This window comes from Arachis ipaensis, chromosome B09 (genome assembly GCF_000816755.2).
Source record: "Arachis ipaensis cultivar K30076 chromosome B09, Araip1.1, whole genome shotgun sequence".
NCBI classification, from domain to species: Eukaryota; Viridiplantae; Streptophyta; class Magnoliopsida; order Fabales; family Fabaceae; genus Arachis; species Arachis ipaensis.
This window is the reverse complement of record NC_029793.2, coordinates 10,401,903-10,423,187: the sequence shown is the minus strand read 5'-3', so window position 1 is coordinate 10,423,187 and position 21,285 is coordinate 10,401,903. Positions and strand designations below refer to the sequence as shown.

The following is a 21,285-nucleotide window of genomic DNA, read 5'->3' as shown; positions in this document are numbered from 1 at the left end:
CTCGCCAGCCTCGCCAGCCAGCCCTGCCACTGCGCCAGCTCCTCACCGCCGTGCTGCATCACCGTCTGTGGGGAGTCGCCGCCGCTGCTGACGGAGAAGGGAAGAGATCCGAGAAGAAGAGAGAGCACTGACGGGAGAGGAAGACTGCGTAGCTTGCCACCGCCTCACCACGGCCGCCGTTCCTGCGCCGTCGTGTCGTGAGCAGAGAGAAAGAGAGGAGATCCGAGAGAAGGAGAGGAAGAGAAGCTGCGCCACCTCCTCGCGCTAGTCACCGTCACTGTCGGTAATGAAGCTCGTCGCCAATCCGTAATGAAGCCCGTCGCCAATCCGTGCTTCTGTCTCTGTCAGAACCGTACGCCGCCGCTGGAAGGACCTTCATCGCTGTTGTTGACGCAAATGAGAGAGAAGGAAGACCGAGGAAGGAAGGGGCTGTTCCCTTGCCGAGCCACAGCCACCGCCGTCAAAGCTCTTGTCGCCGTCGTCACTGTCGGGCCACCACCGGAGGAGGTCTGTGCTGCTGGAGCTCAACGGAAGCCGCTTGAGGTTGCTGTCACTCCTCCTGGTTCTGTTTGAATCGTGTCATCGCATCTCTAGATGTCGGGAACGGAGTCATGGCCGCCAGGATCACCGCTTGAGTCGCTGCTTTTCAGTCACTGTTTCTTTTTAGTTGCGGTAAGCGTTTTCATTCTTGAAATCCCTTTTGTCATTATTCTGTTATCTTAGCTGAGGTTTTACGACGTTATTTGTTATATGATTGAGTTTCGGTTATTATATACTGTGATTAGAGTTGCTGTGGTTGCTGCAGAAGTGGGTTGGAGTTGAGGTTGCGGCTGCCGAGGTTACAAGCCGAGAAGAAGGAGTTTTGACGCGCTATATAACTTTTGAGTTTCGACGAGTTGAGGTAGGGATTTTCTTAAAATTTATTTTATCTTATAGAGTTGTTATAAATAGATATTAATGTGAGAAACATATGTCTGTGATTATGATTGTCTTATAAATGTGATTGTTTGCTAGACTGAATGACTGATTGCTTGATTGTTTGAGTAGTGTGTGATTCTTGAAAAGAAATTAGTTTGAAAAGTTATTTAGTTGATTATTATGAAAAGTGGATTTTCTTGGTTTTGAAGTTATTTTGATAATGTAAATGATAAATGAGGCTTTGGAAATAATTTGAGATATGAAAATGAATCAATTTTGGAAGCGGTTTAATTTTGAAAAAGATTTATTATTGGAAATGGTTGGATTTGGAAATAATTTGATATTAGAACTGGTTGAATTTTAGAAAATGATTGAGATTTGGAAATGGTTGAGAAAGGGTTTGAGGAATGTTTGGATGAGACTCGAAAAGGGTGGCAGAGTCCGAGTTTTAGAGGAGATGTTGTCGAAATTTTATAAAATTAGAAGTTTCGTTTGAAGTAATTATTTAAAAAGATTTGGTTTTAAACATTATGTGTTTTAAGATTGATTTATTTAGCAAAGAAAGAATTATGTTTTGAATTGGGATTATTGATGAACGAAATGGAAAGAAGGATGATGAGGATTGACTTTGAAATATGATTTTTGAATGAATTTGGAAATGAGATATGGATTGACGAATGATGATGATATTGAAAATGACTTAGATATTAATGAATGTTGAATGAATTATTCATATGGCTTATAAATTTGAATTATTTGAGACACGAGTTTCCTTGGGTAGACGCAGTGGCTTGCCACTACTTGCTCCAGGTTGAGACTCGATACTTTGTTGACCTTACGACGTAAGGATGACCGAGCACTTATAAATTACCGGGAATAATACCCCCATTGAGCGATTTGGACTGGGCACTTATAAATTCCCGGGAATGGTACACGCATTGAGCGATTTGATATATATATGAGAAAAAGCTATGCATAGACTCATAGGAATGTGCGTCGGGGGACAGTCCAAGGGTTTAGCAAACCGGACTTGTCGGGTTGGCTGTATAACCGACAGATGAACTCATTAGCCATAGGACAGGCATGCGTCATATGCATTTGTATGCTTTGCTTGGGTTTGAATTTGTTTTGGTTTGCCTAATTGTTAAACTGTTATTAACTGCTACTTGAACTATTTGCTGTAACTACTACCTAATCTGTGCTTTCTTTGTCTGTTTTGCCCGTGTTTGTCCTGGTGTGCTACTTTTGAGAATGAGCTTTGGTGCTGAATTGATGATTGTGTTGATTGATTGCGTGGTTGGTTTCTGATTAAGATTTTCTTATAAGAAAAGAAAGATTTTGGATTTCTGGATATTTAAATATTGATTTTCGAAAAGGGTTTTTGGATGCCTAGTTGTTGGTTTTTTTTTAAAAAGATTCAAAGGACAAACAATAATCACTGAGCTTAAAAATAGATTTCTCTCTAAATATCTTATTATGAAAATTTTAAAACACTGTGGTGGGACCGTGTGATTAGGTTCTCACCCCTACAGCTTTATCTTTTCAGGAGACGAATGACGAGGCTTATGAAGGATTTTATTGCGTTTTGTTTATTCGATGTTATTGTTCTAGTTGTTAGTTACTTTTTCCCTCGCCTTTATCTTTACGAGTTTTTATAAGAGGGATAGAAATTTGATTATCTAATGCTTGTAAAATTATTAATATCCTTGTAAGTATTGATATTTGTATGAATGTATGTTATCTTTTAAAAGTATTTTGGGCGGTAATACGATTTAAGTTTTAAACAGGCTCATATTTTAGTATTAAATATTATAAGAGTGGTCGTAATACCCGAGCGATCAGAGTGGCGCAGCTGGAAGCGTGACATTTTGATAGTTAGGGTGTTACACATTCCGACTTCCATCAAGCCACTCCACACCAGCTCAACACCATAACGGCCAACCGTTCATTTGGAACATGGGGCGTCGACCTCGTCGGCCCCTTCCCCACGGCACTCGGACAACTCCGATACCTTATCGTCGCCATCGAATAGTACACCAAATGGATCGAGGCCGAACCTTTGGCTTCCATCACAGCAACCCAATGTCGAAGGTTTTTTTGGAGACACATAATAACCCGGTTCGGGATCCCCGAGGTCGTCATCTCAGATAACGAAACTCAATTCACTGACAAAAAGTTTAGAAAATTCTTGGAAGGACTGCATGTATCCCACCGTTTCAGTTTGGTGGAACACCCCAAACAAATGGCCAGGTGGAGTCAGCGAACAAGATAATTGTCAAGAGACTCAAGAAACGGCTAGATGAAGCCAAAGGACTCTGGGCCGACGAGCTCGGATCAATTATCTGGTCATATAGGACCACTCCCCAGACCTCCACAGGAGAAACTCCATTCTGTTTAACATACGGCATGGAGGCCATCATCCCAGTAGAGATCGGAGACCCCAGCCTAAGAAGAACGGTCGGGGGCAACGACGAGGACGCAGAACGGTACCTCACGGGCGAAGTCAGGAACATAGCCCATCTATGAGAACTGGCTCTAAAACAAAAAACAGGATAAAATACAACGACGGCGTAATCCGAAGAGACTTCTCACTCGACATCCTCGTCCTACGAAGAAACGATATTGGAGCTCCCACTCCCGGGGAAGGGAAGCTCACCCCAACTGGGAGGGCTTATACCAGGTCAAGGGAGTGATCGACAAGGGAGCCTACAAACTTGAGCGTCTCGACGGGACCGAGGTACCGAGAACATAGAATGCCACCAACCTGCGACAGTACTACACTTAAGATAGACTTTTGAAGTTTTAAGTTACCCTTCGCTCGATATTTTAAATAAAGTTTATTTTACCTCCTCCTCTCTATTTCGGAAAACGATAAACCCCTTCCAAAAACGACAAGGAGCGAACGGCCACCACCGGGGACTGATCACCCCCGGGGCCCAAAAACGGATATCCACACAACACGGTTAAACGGCCTAACGATGGCCTACCCCTCCCAAGCATTATGAGTCACACAAAACGACTCAAGAATAAACGACTTGGTCATAATACAAACCTTTAATTAGCAAGATAAATGGCCCGAACGGCCTAAGACACAAATTCGTTAAAGTACCTAAGTCACAAAACACGGCCAAACAGCCAGACACCAGCAAAAAGTCACAAAACACGGCCAAACAGCCAAAACACCAACAAAAAACTACAAGTTCTCAGATCGGTACGAATACAACCAAAAGATACATTAAAAGCCTACTAAAGGTCGACGATCTGGCCATCTTGGACGGTCTTATACGCCCCCATCATGGACACATCGGCTTCCGGCGCAAGAACCCGAGCCTAAGCCCTCATCGTCTCCTCGGTAGCCGAGATAGCCTCCTTTACATCAGCCAACAGCTCCGCCTTCTCCTTCCTCAGCCCCTCAGCCTCGGCCTTCAAGGCGGCCGCCTCAACATTCAAAGTACCCACCTTGGCAAGGAGTACGGCAGCCTGAGACTCGGCATCAGAGGCCCTCTTTCGTTCACCCCCTCAACTGAGACAAAAGTGAGGTCTCAACTTTGGATAAGCGCAGCAACTCGTCACCCGCATCCTCAGAGGCCTTCACTGCCTTCTCCCTTGCCGTCTCCGACACCTCGAGCTGCTCCTTCATCTTGGCCACCTCGGCATGGGACTGACGCAGTTTCTTGTCCAAGAGACCCACCTGGGCCATCACGGGCTTAGCCTTTCGAACAATAACAGCAGAGCGGAGGAGGGCACGATATACCGACTTCGCCTGAAAGGCCACATCGCACTCACTAAAAAATTCTTCAGTGTCGGGCATCAGGTATTGGTCAATGAAGGCCGGAGCATCGAAACTCCGGTCCATCACGGAAGGTACAACACCCTCCTCCTCCTCCTCCAAAGTCTCGCCACTAACCTCCTCCTACCTCCTCCACTTCCGGGAAGCCTCAACAGCCGAGACAACAACAACTTCTTCCTCCCCAGCCGAAACCATTGGGACCGAAGTAACATGACCGCCACCCCCAACCGCAGCCGAGGCCAACTCCTGGGAAACATCCCGGGAATCCCCAGCAGGACGGGATGAAGGGGTGGAAGGAGAAGCCGCTGACGAATCCTCCCGATCCATAGCAGCCTTCAACCTCGCTAAAGTCGTCAAACCGCCAGCCATCTCAACTGAAAAAAGGAAAAAGAAACATGGAAGTGTCCAACTCGGCAGCCAAAAAAAAAAAATACACACCAACAAAAGTCCGGCAAGCGACCGGGTCCCCCCATCAAAAACCAGAGGACACCAGTGATGTCCCGATCCTCCGGGGACAAGAACTCTTGAGTAAACCGCGTCAGAATCGACGGCCCCCGCGCTGAAGTTCCAGTACGTCGGGAACCGACGCTCCTCTTCCAACGTCAACCAGAAGGGATGATGCCCCCTAGCAGGACGCACCTTGAAATACCCCCCCTTGAAGCCATGGAAGGAATCCTCATATAAACTGAAAACACAATGATGAGGCTGGGCCTTAAATGACATATACCCCCTTCTTATACTTTCCCTCTTTGGTAGCAAGGTGCATAAGAAAAGAAAAAGGAAAACATTTATTGAAGCGGGGAGCTCCAGGCACTCGCACACAAGCTCGAAAGTTCGTATCGCCGCCCAACTATTCGGATGCAGCTGAGACAGCGCCACAGAGCATCGGCTTAACAACTGCTAAACAAAAGGCAAAAAAGGAAGCCGCACGTCAAGCCGAGTAAACATTGCCTGATACACCCACATCCAGTCCGGAATGGTCGGCGAGTCAAGGTTGGTATAGCAAACCCTCTCGTTGACCCCGGGGAGGGCGAGCTCGTACTGGCGCTCAACGTCACCACCCCCACAAACAGCCCCCTGATCACGGAGCCGCTGAAGGTACGCTCCATCATCTACAGCGGCCTTCCCCAAACATCACTAGTCACCCAAGAATAAAGGGAGGGAACACCCCCGGCCGGGATCACCAGAGCACCCACACCATCAGTCCTCCGCCGAGACATACCTAAAACAGAGATGAGCACCACCATCAGCCCAACCACGCGGCAAAAAATGGCGAAGAAAACAGAAACAACGCTACTACCTACCACAAACTACACCTAACACAGTGGTGCTCATCCCCCCAAAGATAAAACCCACCACCCTATCCGAAGTAATACACCAAAAAGTAACAAACAAAAATAAACAGAAACACAAGAAGCAAGCAACACAGATTACAAGGGTAAAGGAAAAAGAGCACCAACCTGATGAATTGAGCGTGAATTCGGAAAGCGCTAAAACAAGAAGTAAGAGCACAAAAGCAACGAACAAAAGACACAGAAAGCACCAGAATGAGGAAGAAGAAAGAAGGTTCACAGGACAAACAAAAACAAAAAGAACTAAGAAATGAAACGAACGAGGGAAGGAAGGAAAAAACCAAAACGGTTTCGAATGGAAAAAGGACAAAAATACCCCAAAAAATAAACAAAGCACGAAGGGGGTAAAAATAGAAAGCAGCCCAAGCGTCCCCTCACAATAAATGCTCTCTCTAAAAGCGCAACTGACAGCACGCCTCAAAAAACGAAACGGGCGCAGGAATACGAAAAGTTTACATCAACCAACGACACGAACTCCAAAGGTGATGAACCTTAGCTAAACCCCAAACTTGGTCCCAAAGCGCCAACCCCCCGCGTGAGCAGGCCCATCGACCGAAATCCTCGTACCGAAAAACTGAGAAAAACCACGAACGGCAGAAACCATATCCTCCAACGACGGAGACCAACCTCGCTCGCTCTCCCGCTGCAGGGGTAACTGTTACAGATTCGGTCCACGAATTCCACACCTGGAACGATCTCTGAACCCGGTTATCCGGGTCTGAACCGCATCGCCCTTCTTAAAGGCCCGGAACCGGCCCACTAGAGAGCTCCTAACCAACAATCAAATTCAAATACCTCCCTTATCTTAACCAGATAAGATAAGATAAGATAATTACTATCACCTATATAAAGGGGAGTCCCAAGCCCCTTAGTTATGTCATTCACTCCACATACCATATACTTCTCAGATCCATTCTGACTTGAGCGTCGGAGTATCTTTGTAGGTACCACCCACCATCGCTCCAGCCAGACGATCCGACATCCGCCTCGACCCGCAAGTTTCCGATCCATCTCTCAACCCGTACCGGAGCGTTCCAGTTCAGTGTTCAAAGAGGTTTTTAATAATATTTAGGTAAGAAAAATAGTAATTTTGTTTTAATAACATGTTATGATTTACACTTTTGTATAAATATTTACTGTAGATATAACTAATTTATCAATAACTCTACTTTTAGACTTGAAATGAAATGTGTAATAGGGAGCATAACATCATATGCCAATTGCTTTTCTAATGAGATTAGTAAAATACTAGGTTTTCGATAAATTTTTATTAGTCTTTTGATATAAAGTTTAATGTAAAATTGATATACTACTATTACAGTTATATACATTCTTTTTTTTTATGTCTCTTTTCTTATGATTCAAGAATATTAAAGACTTTAAACTGTTCTATTTGTATTTTACTTTGAATAAAGATTAAACAGCATATTCAGTACATTTATTATATAATAATAATAATAATAATAATATTATACTAAACTTATTTATATATCACACGAGTTTAACACTAATATATAATAAAGTGTCATTTTTTCAGTTTTTTAATTTTACTGTTGTAATTATTTTTTTATATATCTTCGATACATTTTATTTAAAAAGTATCCAGATATATCTTGTGTATCTAGTTATGTATAAAAAAAAGTGATGGCAACTATATAATAGGAAATCGATTGAAGGAAATAATGTACAAATATTTAGAAACGTAATATTCTTGTCATATCCTTGGATCCTGCAACAATTAGGAAATAAAATAACTAAATAAGTCATATTTTAGTCAAGATTAATAATTTATGTTGAAAATGTTGAAATCTTAGTAGCACCAATATTGGATTTGGAAAATAAAAGCATGACTGTTGGAGAGTAGATCATTAAAGCACAATATTAGTTTTTACTTTTAAGGTTGACATTTTCTTTACGATGTCAAGGAATTCATTGTTATCCATTTGTTACGATGGTGAAATAGTGTATGACGAAGAAGGTTCTATAGCTTTTAGATCCGGACAACCGATATTCACTTATATGACACCAGAGCTTTACAGTTTAACAGCTTTGAAGAATTTGATATTGCATTCTGTTGGGCAGCAAGAGGAAAAAAGGGTGAAAAAGATTTACTATAGATATCCGACCGAAGTAGATGGCAGTTTGTTTTATAAAAGGTATGTTACACTCGTATTGTCTCTGTTACTATTATTTTATGAGATAACGGTTGTGAGAAATATGTTTGTTGTGTTGAATTAGGTACCGTTTGCGCGAGGACGAGGACGTACGGCTCATACGGTCATGGCACAACCGATGGACAAATGTTCATCCGTTGGAATTATTCGTGTATCTCGTTGAGGTGGGTGGCCGAGGATCATCTGCAGATACTGTCGATAATAGTCCGTTGAGTGGAGCTGTTAGACGAACTATCAGAAGAACTATGGTGGACCTAAATATGCCACCTGAGGGGAGTCAGGAGGGATCTAATGTTGAAGCTTGTAATGTTGACTTGATGGACAATGGGGTTTAAAGTCATGATGGTTCTGCTATTAGAGATCTGATGATGGATTAATATAAAGTTAACCCCGATGACGTAGACGATGCCGATGAAGAACCAGTTGAAATTCCCGATGATGGTGATGAGGAAGAAGAGATGAACTACTACAGTGACACTCAGATCGCTCTTACACAGTCGCCATCTCTCGATCATATGACCGGCCGGATCATTTCACGAGGTTGAATCTCGATGCAATGACTTCGGATTGGTCGTTTTCCCAGGGAGGCCCTGAAAAGGATCCAAACAATGAGTTTAAGATTGGACAACAATTTAAAGACAAGGAAGAAGTGATATTGGTAGTTAAGCAGTACAGCATTAGGAGGGCTATGGATTACAAAATAGTAGAGAGTGACCAGTTGAGGTACAATGCACAATGTATCCCGTTCGGCACCGTTGTAATTGGAGTATACTCATATCATATCGCTGGAAGCAAGAAAAGTGGGAGGTTAGGAGATACAAGGAGACTCATTCTTGCATGCAAACTTCGATGGGACAAGACCATAGTAAGTTGGATTCGAAGGTGATTGCGCAATACATCCTCACGATGGAGAGCCTCCTCACCACCCTGCCTTCTGCGCCCAGCACCGCGCCTACCTCTCCCCCTGGCTCTCCCCCGCCCCCTACCTCTCTCACCTCCTACTGCTGGCCTCATCTCTAGAAGGTGACCGTCATCCGGCTGATGCAGATCTAGAGCAAGTGGATGGTGCGTGGGCAGATCCTTTGGCACAACTCCAGCCGCCATTAGGTGCTGGTCACCTAGGCTAAATAACTGTGTGCGCCCACTGAAGGTACCAAGTCATGTATGCGAGCGACGGACGCATGTCTATATGATGGTGTATAGGCAGATGATGGTGGACCCGAGCATCCCACAACTCATGCCAGCGATCAAGAAGCTGTGGGAACCACTCTCCACGGCCAAACCGACCATCCAACCTGTGCATGTCGTCTATGTTCAGTGGCCTGGTCGGAATGTGCTGCAGGCCATCGAATTGACGTACGACTCGGTCCACCTGATGCCACTCGACGATAGCAAAGCAAAGCAGCGGACATACAACCGCCGATGACGCCTCCGCCTCAGCTATCGCAGGTGGAACTATACCAATCAGCTGTGGGTCAGCATACGGCGTCCACTCAACCTGTTCGCAAAACAAATATAAATGACGACATTCAAATTTTAAATAAAACACTAATTAAAAGTACATTAAACTTAACTACGTAAAACTTGAATATTCTGCACTTACATTCAACGTCCCAATCCCGTTCAAGGTACATCTGTAATGCCTAAGCCTGCTCTTGCCCGTGGCATTGTCCGGTCAGTACTGAACCCACCTACAATGCCAACCACAATATTATTTTATCCCTCAATATAATTAACTTAGTAATAATAACATAAAAGATTATTATAAGTATCTATAATACCTCTCTAGTAGGGAAAATCGACGAGTATCAAAGCCGTCAGGCCGTATCAGCGGAATGCGGTGATAAGCCCAGGACAACAGCAAGCTGACGCACCCTCCCAAATTGCACTGGCCATGTTTCGTGGCCCAACACATCTGGCGATACAGCCATGCCAGGACCGCTGAACCCCACAATAACCGACCACACCTCTCAAGGTCCTCCAGTAGTGGGAGCCACCTGATGTGCACCTGAGAGTCAGAGGCATCCGGGAACATGATACCCCCTATCAGCTGCATGATGTACCCTCTCGTGTACCTCATCAGGCGCTCCTCTGTAGCGTCCTACTCCAACTCTCCACAAACTGTGTTCTAGAACCACGTGAGCTTCACCGTCCACTTCGTCTGTGACTAACGGTCATCTGGGCCCAGAACAACCCCGAGTAGCTGCTCACATATCTCCTCAATCATGCGTCCCTGATGGTGCTGCTCCCACCCACCGATGCACCCACTCACAGGATCACTGTCAATCCTAAGCCCCAGCTGATAGGCTACGTACTGCAGGGTGATAGTCATCTCTCCGCACGGTAGGTGAAACGTGTGGGACTCAGGTCTCCACCTCTCTATCAAAGCCAAAGCAAGCGGCTAATCGTGCTCGAACTCGACCATATAGGCCACATACTCAAACCCAACTCGTCTGAGATATGGCTTAATCTGCTCCGGTGGCTGTGCCATCAAATTTCGCCTAGTGCACAATACCCGAGGGGCCTACCAAACGGAAACAAAAAACACAAAAAACGGAAAAGGTTAACACATAAAATTAGAGTTTCACTGCTAATTAATTATAACAAAAAAAAAAGTTTAAAAAGTGTACTACTTTATCAAGCCTGCCAGCAATGTGCTCAGCGTGATCCAGTCTATACATCTCACTCTCGTAACCCAACAGCTGCTCCTCCATCTAAATACAATCCAGTAAAATAAAATCATAAACACTAAACTCACCTTTTATGTTAACAAAATTATTAAATAAAAAAATATTTAATTATTTGACTCGGCTTATAAATTTAATAATTCTTATTCTTTCCCAACTAACTGAATTCTAAATTTTTCAAATCAAAATTTTTCTCATCCAACTTAACTTGATTAATTCTTCTGCTAATTACCTTCTGAGTCACAACTTAAACTAATTATTCTAACTAAACTAACTAACAATTTATTTTGCTATACTAATTACCAAGTTATAGACAATAAACAACAGCTATACTTAAAAATAATTACATAACAAAGTTTAACTAACATAAAGAATAATTAACAGTAAATCTAACTAACATGTCATCAGTAACTCTGTAACTCTAACTAACAAACAACCTATAACTACTAAATTATTTTAACTAACATGTCAACAGTTTCGTTAACTAAGCTAAAAAAACTAACTCTAAGTAAGCAAAAAATTTAACTGTAATTAAACTATTATTTACTGACCTGAAACTAAGAATGTCGTCTGCAATGAACTTTACGTGCGTCCAAAAGACAGGATAAAAGAGGAAGATAGTGAATTTTTAAGAGAGATTGTACAAGAATAGGACAAACACAAATGGTCCCACTACGTTTATATAATATGCCGAACTCTACATAGAGTTCGCCGGGGGTGCGGCGAACTCTATATAAATTATGATAACTCATTGGCTGCAAAAATATAAATTAACTTGATAACTTACTAAATTATAATTTAAATCATTTTTAAGATAAGATAAGATATTATTAAGATTGAATAAATTTTCGGTTTATATTGTATTAAATAATAGGGATCATATTTAAATTTAATCACCCCTTTCTCATTTGCGCGTTTATGTATCTCTCTTAAACTCAAACCCCACTCTCTTCGCGCCATCTCCCTCTTCTTTCAATCTTCGGTGACTGAAATCTGCGTTCCAGGTTCGGTTCTAAGTTCTAACACTCTAGCGGTTATTATCATTGTTAATTAACTAATACTGCCATTAAATTAGCTGTGATTAGGTATCGTTTTCTAGCACTGAATATACTGAACTCATTGATCAGTATACAATTGCTTAGTGCTTAACAGTAATTTTACTAATTCTAATCTTTATTGGCACTTCTGCAAATAACGAAAGGTTTCTTTTAAATAATCTTAAAATATTGGACAGAGAACGTAGCTTTAAAGTTTAGAGTTTTCAAATTTGACTTTGCTTTAGCTCAAATCCTTAAAGTTTCAATTTTTCAAATATCATGCCTAAATGTGTAGAATGTTAAGAACAATTGTAGGTTGTGGATTACTAGGATTTCTTTTTAATGATCCCTAGACTCACTATTCGGTAATGAATTCAAAAAGTTTAGCTGATAGGAGCAAAAGCAATACATAAATATAACACATAAGTTATATAAAATTTGATGATTGAAACTTTCTTTTTCTTTGGTTCCTAGTGTGTGGTCAAACTTAATAAACAATGGACGCAAATAATGTATAGCACTATATACTTATAGTAAAATTGCCACATCATTGATCTTATTTGTTCTGTATGTGTTTTTGCATCCAAATTACTAGTGTTTGGATCGATGGTGGTCAAAGATGATTCTTGTGGGTTCTGCTTTGTTAATTACTGTTGCGCGAAGGGAAAAGAACAAATTTTAGAAATTATTTTTTTGATTATCATAATTTGAGATGATTGAGTTATTCTTTTTTTGATATTCTTCTACTTGCTTTGAAGGACACAATAATGATTGAAAAAATGGACCAGATATCCAGTTTACCAGAAATCATACTTCATGACATTCTCTCAAGACTGCCAAAGCAAGATGCTATCAAGACTAGTGTTTTGTCTAAGACATGGAGAGAAATATTCTGTACCTTTCCCATTTTGTCTATTTGTGACCGAGAATCTATTAGCAGGTCTTCCAAGCGGAAGAAAGATCGACAAATTAAGACATTCCTTGATTATGGCAAGCAAAGATTGCTGAGGTTCAGTGAACAAGGCTTAGCAATCAAAGAATTCAAGCTCAAGCTTAGTTTAACCTGCTAAGAATTCAAGCTCAAGCTTAGTTTATCCTGCTTTGACCTTCAGCTTATATACCCTGATGTTGATCAGTGGCTTAAGTTAGCTAGTGAATGTGATGTCCAGACCCTAAAGCTTTGCCTGCCTACTTTAAAAGAGGATGATCCGTGCCTATGTTATATCTTGCATCCAGGTGTCATTGAAGCAAGATCACTTAATAAGTTAGTGCTGAAGGGGAGAATCAGATTTGACAAAGAATTCCTGAATCCTTCAGTCAAGTTTTCCTCACTCCGTGTATTATCCTTGAGCTATGTCCTTTTTGATGACGAAGGTGCTATCGAGCATGTTATTTCTCATTGTCCTTTAATTGAGCATATAACCTCGAAGTGGTGTTATGTATACAACCCCCAAGGTGCCGGAGATATGCAAATTTCTCTTATGAAATCAGTAAGCATGCATGGTCTACAAAAGCTCAAAAAAATAATTTACTTAATCAATAAATTGACCAGCGTTATCTTAATTGAAAATTGATTAAAATTGCAAGAATATAAATTAACTTGTTAACTTTCATATAAGATCATAATTTAAACAATTTTTTAGTTAAAATAAGATAAGATATTATTAAGATTGAATAAATTTTCTGTTTATATTGTATTAAATAATAGGGATCATATTTAAATTTAAACACCCCTCTCTCTCTCTGTTAAACTCAAAACCCCCCACTCTTTTCGCGCCATCTCCCTCTTCTTTCAATCTTCGGTGACTGAAATCTGCTTTCCAGGTTGGGTTCTAAGTTCTGACACTCTAGCGGTTATTATCCTTGTTAATTAACTAATACTGCCATTAAATTAGTTGTGATTATGTATCGTTTTCTAGCACTGAATATATTGAACTCATTGATCAGTGTTAGCGCTTAACAGAAATTTTACTAATTCTAATATTTATTGGCACTTCTGCAAATAAGGAAAGGTTTCTTTTAAACAATCTTAAATATTGGACAGAGAACGTAGCAAAAGAGTTTAGAGTTTTCAAAATTTCAAATCTTTAAAGTTTCAATTTTTCAAATATCATGCCTAAATCTGTAGAATGTTAAGAACAATTGTAGTTTGTGGATTACTAGGATTTCTTTTTAATGTTCCCTAGACTCACTATTCGGTAAATGAATTCAAAAAGTTTAGAGCAAAAGCAAATAATGTATAGCACTATATACTTATAGTAAAATTACCACATCATTGATCTTATTTGTTCTGTATGTGTTTTTGCATCCAAATTACTAGTGTTTGGGCAGATGGTGGTCAATGATGATTCTTGTGGGTTCTGCTTTGTTAGTTACTGTTGCAAAAACGAAGGGAAAAGAACAAATTTTATAAATTATTTTTTTGATTATCATAATTTGAGATGATTGAGTTATTCTTTTTTTGATATTCTTCTACTTGCTTTGAAGGACACAATAATGGATGAAAAAATGGACCATATATCCGGCTTACCAGAAACCTTACTTCATGACATTCTCTCAAGACTGCCAAAGAAAGATGCTATCAAGACTAGTGTTTTGTCTAAGACATGGAGAGAAATATTATATACCTTTCCAATTTTGTCGATTTGTGACCGAGAATCTATTAGGAGGTCTTCCAAGAGGAAGAAAGATCAACAAATTAAGACATTCCTTGATTATGGCAAGCAAAGATTGCTGAGGTTCAGTGAACAAGGCTTAGCAATCAAAGAATTCAAGCTCAAGCTTAGTTTAACCTGCTATGACCTTCAGCTTATATACCCTGATGTTGATCAGTGGCTTAAGTTAGCCAGTGAATGTGATCTCCAGACCCTAAAGCTTTGCCTGCCTACTTTAAAAGAGGATGATCCGTGCCTATGTTATATCTTGCATCCAGGTGTCATTGAAGCAAGATCACTTAATAAGTTAGTGCTGAAGGGGAGAATCAGATTTGACAAAGAATTCCTGAATCCTTCAGTCAAGTTTTCCTCACTCCGTGTATTATCCTTGAGCTATGTCCTTTTTGATGACGAAGGTGCTATCGAGCATGTTATTTCTCATTGTCCTTTAATTGAGCACATAACCTTGAAGTGGTGTTATGTATACAACCCCCAAGGTGCCCGAGATAAGCAAATTTCTCTTATGAAATCAGTAAGCATGCATGGTCTACAAAAGCTCAAGGGAGTTGATATTCAGGGAGTACAAAATGTTTATATTGATGCTCCAAATATTGAGAAAATATATTATGATGCTGACAGTGATGAGCCCTGCAAGATGAATTTTGATAGTTGTAGAAATTTGAGAGCTTTGACCTTAATGAATGTGAAGAATGAATTTAGTTTTACTTTTACAGCCACATGGTTTCTTCATCTGTCTTCCAAATTTCCTTTCCTTGAGAGTTTGGAATTGGTTGACTGCTCCGTGTTTGAGAACATTAAGATCTCAAGTTCTCAACTCAAGGCTTTGGTGTTATGTGATTGCTCTACTATGGAGAAGCTTGAAATTGACACTCCAAATCTATTATCATTTCGATACTATTATGCTGGTGACGACTTACCTTCCATATCTTTTCTAAGCTGTTCTAGTCAACTGGAAGTAAATGTTCGGCTCAATATGATTCATCCACGTCTTTACCAGTTGAAGAAATTTGTCAAACAATTTAAAAACCCACAAAAGTTCTCATCACTCTCCCTCTCCATCCATCCTTGCATCCCTTCTGATGAGAGTTTTTATGATGATGAATATTATGTAAGTATAAATTGCTACTTATATTCTGTTAGTTTACCTATTTTCTTAATATGGTTTTTATATGCCTTGGATTATGCAGTATTGGGAAGATCCATATTCATTGCCACCTACATTGTCTGTGCCAAGCATCAAACACTTGGTCATACGCTCTATTCGGGAAGTTAAATCTAAGTATTCGCTTCTTGTGAATCGCTTGTTCTATAGTTTGTGCCAGAAACTATTTCATTGATTGCACCAAAGCATTCATTGAGGTACAACATTGTCTCCAAAGTTTCTATTTTATTTCCTCCCTGTGCTTTTCATCAATTCAAAGTGTTATCTATGGAGCTTCCAACTCTTATTTGTTATTTGTTTAAACAACAACAGTTTTTCTACTGGATGCTAATGGAAACCAAAAAGGCAAAGGGCAAGTTTTGCTCCTATTGTTATCCCAAGTCTAAGTGTTGGTTGCATGGCTTGTAGGATGTCAAGGTCACAAGCTCAGTCAAGATTGATGTGAATGTTGTTGATTTTGTTCATCTCTAACAAGAAAATAGAGATAGAATTAAAGGAAATGATAAATACGTATCGAAGTTGTTGTTTTTACATGATACAAGAGTTATGCTATTTATAGAGAGATATTACTAACTAACTTCATAAATATTCATCTATTAACTACGAACTCTCAACTACTTATCATTACTTTAATAGTCTCAAATCTCTCTTAGGTGGATTGTCAAGTTCTGATAATGCAAATATTAGTTTTAGATTAAAGTAGTAATTATCTTTTTGTTAGTTAGTAACTCATTTACATTGCTTTCTTTAATGTTTTATCTTCCATAGAGAAGGAAGTTTTGAATGTGTGAAGGTTTCTATAATCACAAACTCAATTTTGTTTTTAAATATAATTTTTCTTTTCTTACTTTTTGCTATTATGTGCTTACTTACTTGATATTCATACAGAGAGCATTAAAAAGCATTTGCCCAATGGAGAAAATAATAATTTCTCGAGTTTTAAGTTCTCTTGTATGAGTAAAAAGTTATGAACGGCTTGCTGCATTCATACTCATAATAATAAATGTAAAATTTACTATGTTCATCATTTTCACTTCTAACTCGGAAAGTGAGACTAAAAATATATGGAATAATACAACAGGATGAGGAAGATTGGAATCATTTGTAAAGATCATTGGGGAAGGTGGCGGATAAAAGGGATTATGGGATAAATAAACATGAAGGATAATCCCTATCAAATTCTTTAGTACAATTCATAAAATTAAGCTCCCAAAAAGATTAAACAATGTTTAATAGTGATATGAATTTTGGGGAGTATAGCAATTTACTGATAAACTTGTGAGACAAATAATAGAATACAGATAATAACAACATGTGTTAATATACTCTTTTGGGGCACATTGTCTTCATAAATAAAGGTCATAAACTCATAATGATAGTAGCATTAGTCCCTCTCATATTGGCAATCCACCCAGAAAGCGTTTATGAAACTCAAAAACTCTTCTGGTTTATATTCTAGAATTGGTAGATAGTCAATTTTGTTTCTGAAGGATTTCGTTCTTTAAATTAGTTCCTAAACGATTTTTTTAATCAAATTTATTCTCTAAAAGTTTTAAATTAATCGTATTAGTCCTTATGTTATTTTTTGGTTGACGGTGCCAAAATTTGTTAATGTGGCACGCTAAATGATATTACAAACACACACATAGGGTCTTAATTGACTATTAGCATGATAAATTTGTGAAATTAGATCAGATTAAAATCAAATTGAAGGAAGAACTTGAGGTATTGGAATATCTCAATTTGGAGTTTATTTTATCTAATTTCATAAACTTATCATGTTAGTCGCCCAATTAGGACTACTAGGTGTGTATTGTAGTGTTACTTAAATTGTTACATTAACAAATTTTGTCGCTAGAAGGACTAAAATTATTAATTTAAAATATTTGAATGATAAATTTGATTAAAAAAATTTAATTTAAAAAATAAGTGATCTTTTCAAAACTAATTTAACTATTCTAAAACTGTATGTCTGGCTCCATGTGCCAATGTAATCAATTAATATAAAAATTTAAAGGATTCAAATGTAATTTAATATACAATAAAGTGTCATTTTTCCGGTTTTTTACTGTTGTAATTATTTTTTGATATATCATTTGATACATTGTATTTAAAAAGTATCCAGATATATGTGTATCTAGTTATGTATAAAAAAAAATGATGGTGACTATATAACAGGAATCGATTGAGAGATTCTTGTCATATGCTTGGATAAACCTGCAATCAATTAGAAAATGAAATAAGTCCAATCTAGTCAAGATTGATAATTTATGTTGAAAATAATAAAATATTGAAATCTTACTTGGACCAATACCAAAAAATGTGCCTAGCCATGCTTAAGAGTACACACAGATCGAATCGAATATAGTCTATAATTTTATTTGATTCGTACTGTATTTATCGAATTAAATACGATATCTGTTCATACTTGTAGATCAAATATCGGGTATATCCGTATAATTCAGAAAAAATTGTTTTAAAGTCTTTTTTAAATATTTTTACAAAAATATATCTCCAAAAAATTCATTTTTTTACCTGTTTAAATTTATTTACTCCTAAAATATTATTAATAAAAGTTCTCTTGAATAACAAAAAAATTAATAATAACACAAGATCTAAATTTAATTATTCTAAATTAAAATATAACATAAAAAATAAAAAACAAAATTTCAAAAACTATGCTACTTATATGAGACGTGCGAATATGCGAATCGAATTCGCAGATATCACTGTTAAATCCGTTATCCGATACTACTATAGTACAAATCGGATATAATCTAATTCGATAGCTCTGTAAATTAGATAATATCCACAAAATTCGAATTAGATACAAATAATTACAACAAATATTCAGATATTATTCGATTTATGTGCACCCCTAATCATGCTATTAGCCTTTCATAAATAATAATACTTGGATACTTAAAGAAGAACATGTTACAAAATTTCAAGCAAGTTCCTTCCATCTAACTGATTTAAAAATTTGAGATTAACGAAGATTAGATGGAAGTATGTACCTGCAACTTGACCATTCGATGACCAAGGCCTCCATTCGTCTACTTCATTCCCAATAAATCGAACAAAACCCCTCAGCGCTTTTATTAAGTTTAAAAAAAAATTTTTTTTTTTAAAAATGCAAATACAATACATGATATTTTTTTAGAAAATTATATGGTACAGATCTAAATCTGTACAGATTTAAAGATTTGTTTACTTAAACCACACTTTCTAAAGCCACACTTTTCACTTAAAATCGTAGCTCTTCACAAAGAAAAACGTCACCTGATGGAAAAAAGTAAATTAGAAGATTTAAGAGAAGAAATAATTAAGTTATCAAAATTAATAGATCAAAAATTAATGATTTTAACTAATGTTAATTCAAATCAGGTGAAGAAAAAATTTCAGAAAACAAAACAATTGCTGAAATTATTAAAAAATCCACCCAAGATAAAAAATATTATGTAATTTATAATGGCCCCATGAAAGGAGTATATGATGCCTGGAAAAAAGTAGCACCATTCACACACCAGTCAAAGATAATTCATAAAGGAGGGTTCCTAACACTGGAAGAGGCAAAGAAATCCTTCAAGGAATATGAAGCTCTCCATCCAGAGCAAACCCTAAAAAGAGCAGATAAAGCTCCAATTCAAACCCAGAGAACATGGATAATAAGAAACATTCATACAAGGGCTGAAATCAAGGAAAAGAAAAGGGTCTGTAGATCTAATCTCAGAGAAACCCTTAACATAGTCCTGAATTGGACTGAAGAAAAAAGGGCAATTTTGGAATATTATCCTGGATGTTAAAAATACAAATAACGAATTAGTAAAAGTCCTTGAAATATCTCTGTTCTGTTCTGTGACAAAAGAATTACTGATGACCCAATAGATCAAATAATTGGAATTGTTCATGGAAATTTGGCAAACGTAAATGTTAAATTTAATGCCTATCTTGGATATGCTATACCTTTATCAACTGAAAATCTTGGAAGATCTGTAAATTTGGCTTATAAATTTCATAGAAAGAATCTAATGGAACAAGATGATGAACCATTTTCAATTACATATGCAATAAATTATGCTTTAACAAATAGCCATCATAGTATAATATTTAAAAATAGAGAAAGAATTTATGTCGATGAATTATTCCAGAAAATTGTAAAAACAGAAATACCAAAATATAAAGCTATTGAAAACTCAGTTCTATTACTAAAAGAACCATCAGGAAAATTGGTTTCATCAAATTTTCAAATAAGAGAATCTAAAATTAATAGTCCCTTAAGTTTATCTAAGTTAAAGATTAAAGAAGAAGATTCTGAAATAAAAGAATTAACAAAAAATGTCGAAAAATTAAATGAAACCCTAAATACTAAATTATGACAATAAATAAAGAAGAAATATATGTAACTTATCAAGATAAGAAACAAGAGCTCTTTGAAAGAGAAAATCGTTTGAATTATTTGCAGTTCTCTGAAATAAATCAAAGAGCATTTAAAGCTCTAAAAATAACCTATGACAAGTTAAAAAAAGAAGTTGAAGAGTTAGAAGAATTAATAGAATCTCTAGAAAAAAGTGATGAAGCAATGATAGAATTTGCAGAAATTCTAAAATAAATAATGAAGCATACAAAGATTGAAAGACCAGAAAATAAAATAAAAAGAAAAAGAGCGAAAAAATTAAAAAGTAAAATAAAGGAGTATAAAAAGGAATTAAATAATCTTCAGATCGAAATTGATGACCTTATAATAAAAAGGATAGAAATAAGAATAAATATAAACAAGTTGGAGTTAAACTTAAAAAATTTATAAATGCCTGGAAAACCATATTATGACTTAAAAGAATTAAAGCTGTTGAAAGAAAAAATGGAGAATGAGGTTGAAAAATTAAAAAGATATTTAGAAACAACAGAAAGTGTAGAAATAAAAGAAGTTTTTGAAGATTTGAAAAAATATATTAAAGAAAAAGACAAACAGATAAAAAATTTTATAAACAATAATCCATGCAAAAACGAATATTATAAACTAAAACAAGATTAAAAAAACTATAGAAATGAAATCAGAATTATAAATACTAGTAATAATAAAAATTTTCAACATCTTCAAATCTATACACATTATAAACATAAAAGAGTTAAAAATTGGTATCAGAGTCAAGTTAACGATTAAGGGTAACACTTTCTCTTTAAGCAACACTTTTAGTGATACGCTTTTAAACTAAATAAAAACAAAAATCTGTAAATCTGTACCAAAATGCATCTGTACACTAGATGGACCCTATTTTTTTTTTATCGAATTTTATACTTTTTAAAAGTATAATAAGTTTTCATAGTATTTTATCAAACTAAGCTTAGCTAGTTAACTCTGACTTTACGCTTCTTCAAATATTATTTTGACTATAAAAAGAAATTAGTTGAAACCAATTTTGTTCGTTATAAAATTAAAAATCAAATAAAAGAAACCTGTAATTCATCAAAATGTTCTTTTGAAATATA

At 37.3% G+C, this 21,285-nt stretch overlaps 1 protein-coding gene across 1 annotated transcript; it reads left to right on the top strand.

The window, feature by feature from the left end:
- On the top strand, nucleotides 11,864-15,970 carry LOC107614979 (FBD-associated F-box protein At5g56370-like). The gene is made up of 3 exons (XM_016317102.2): nucleotides 11,864-11,925; nucleotides 14,446-15,741; nucleotides 15,821-15,970. Exons 2-3 carry the CDS (start codon nucleotides 14,455-14,457, stop codon nucleotides 15,968-15,970), a joined length of 1,437 nt encoding a protein of 478 aa, XP_016172588.2. The 5' UTR covers nucleotides 11,864-11,925; nucleotides 14,446-14,454.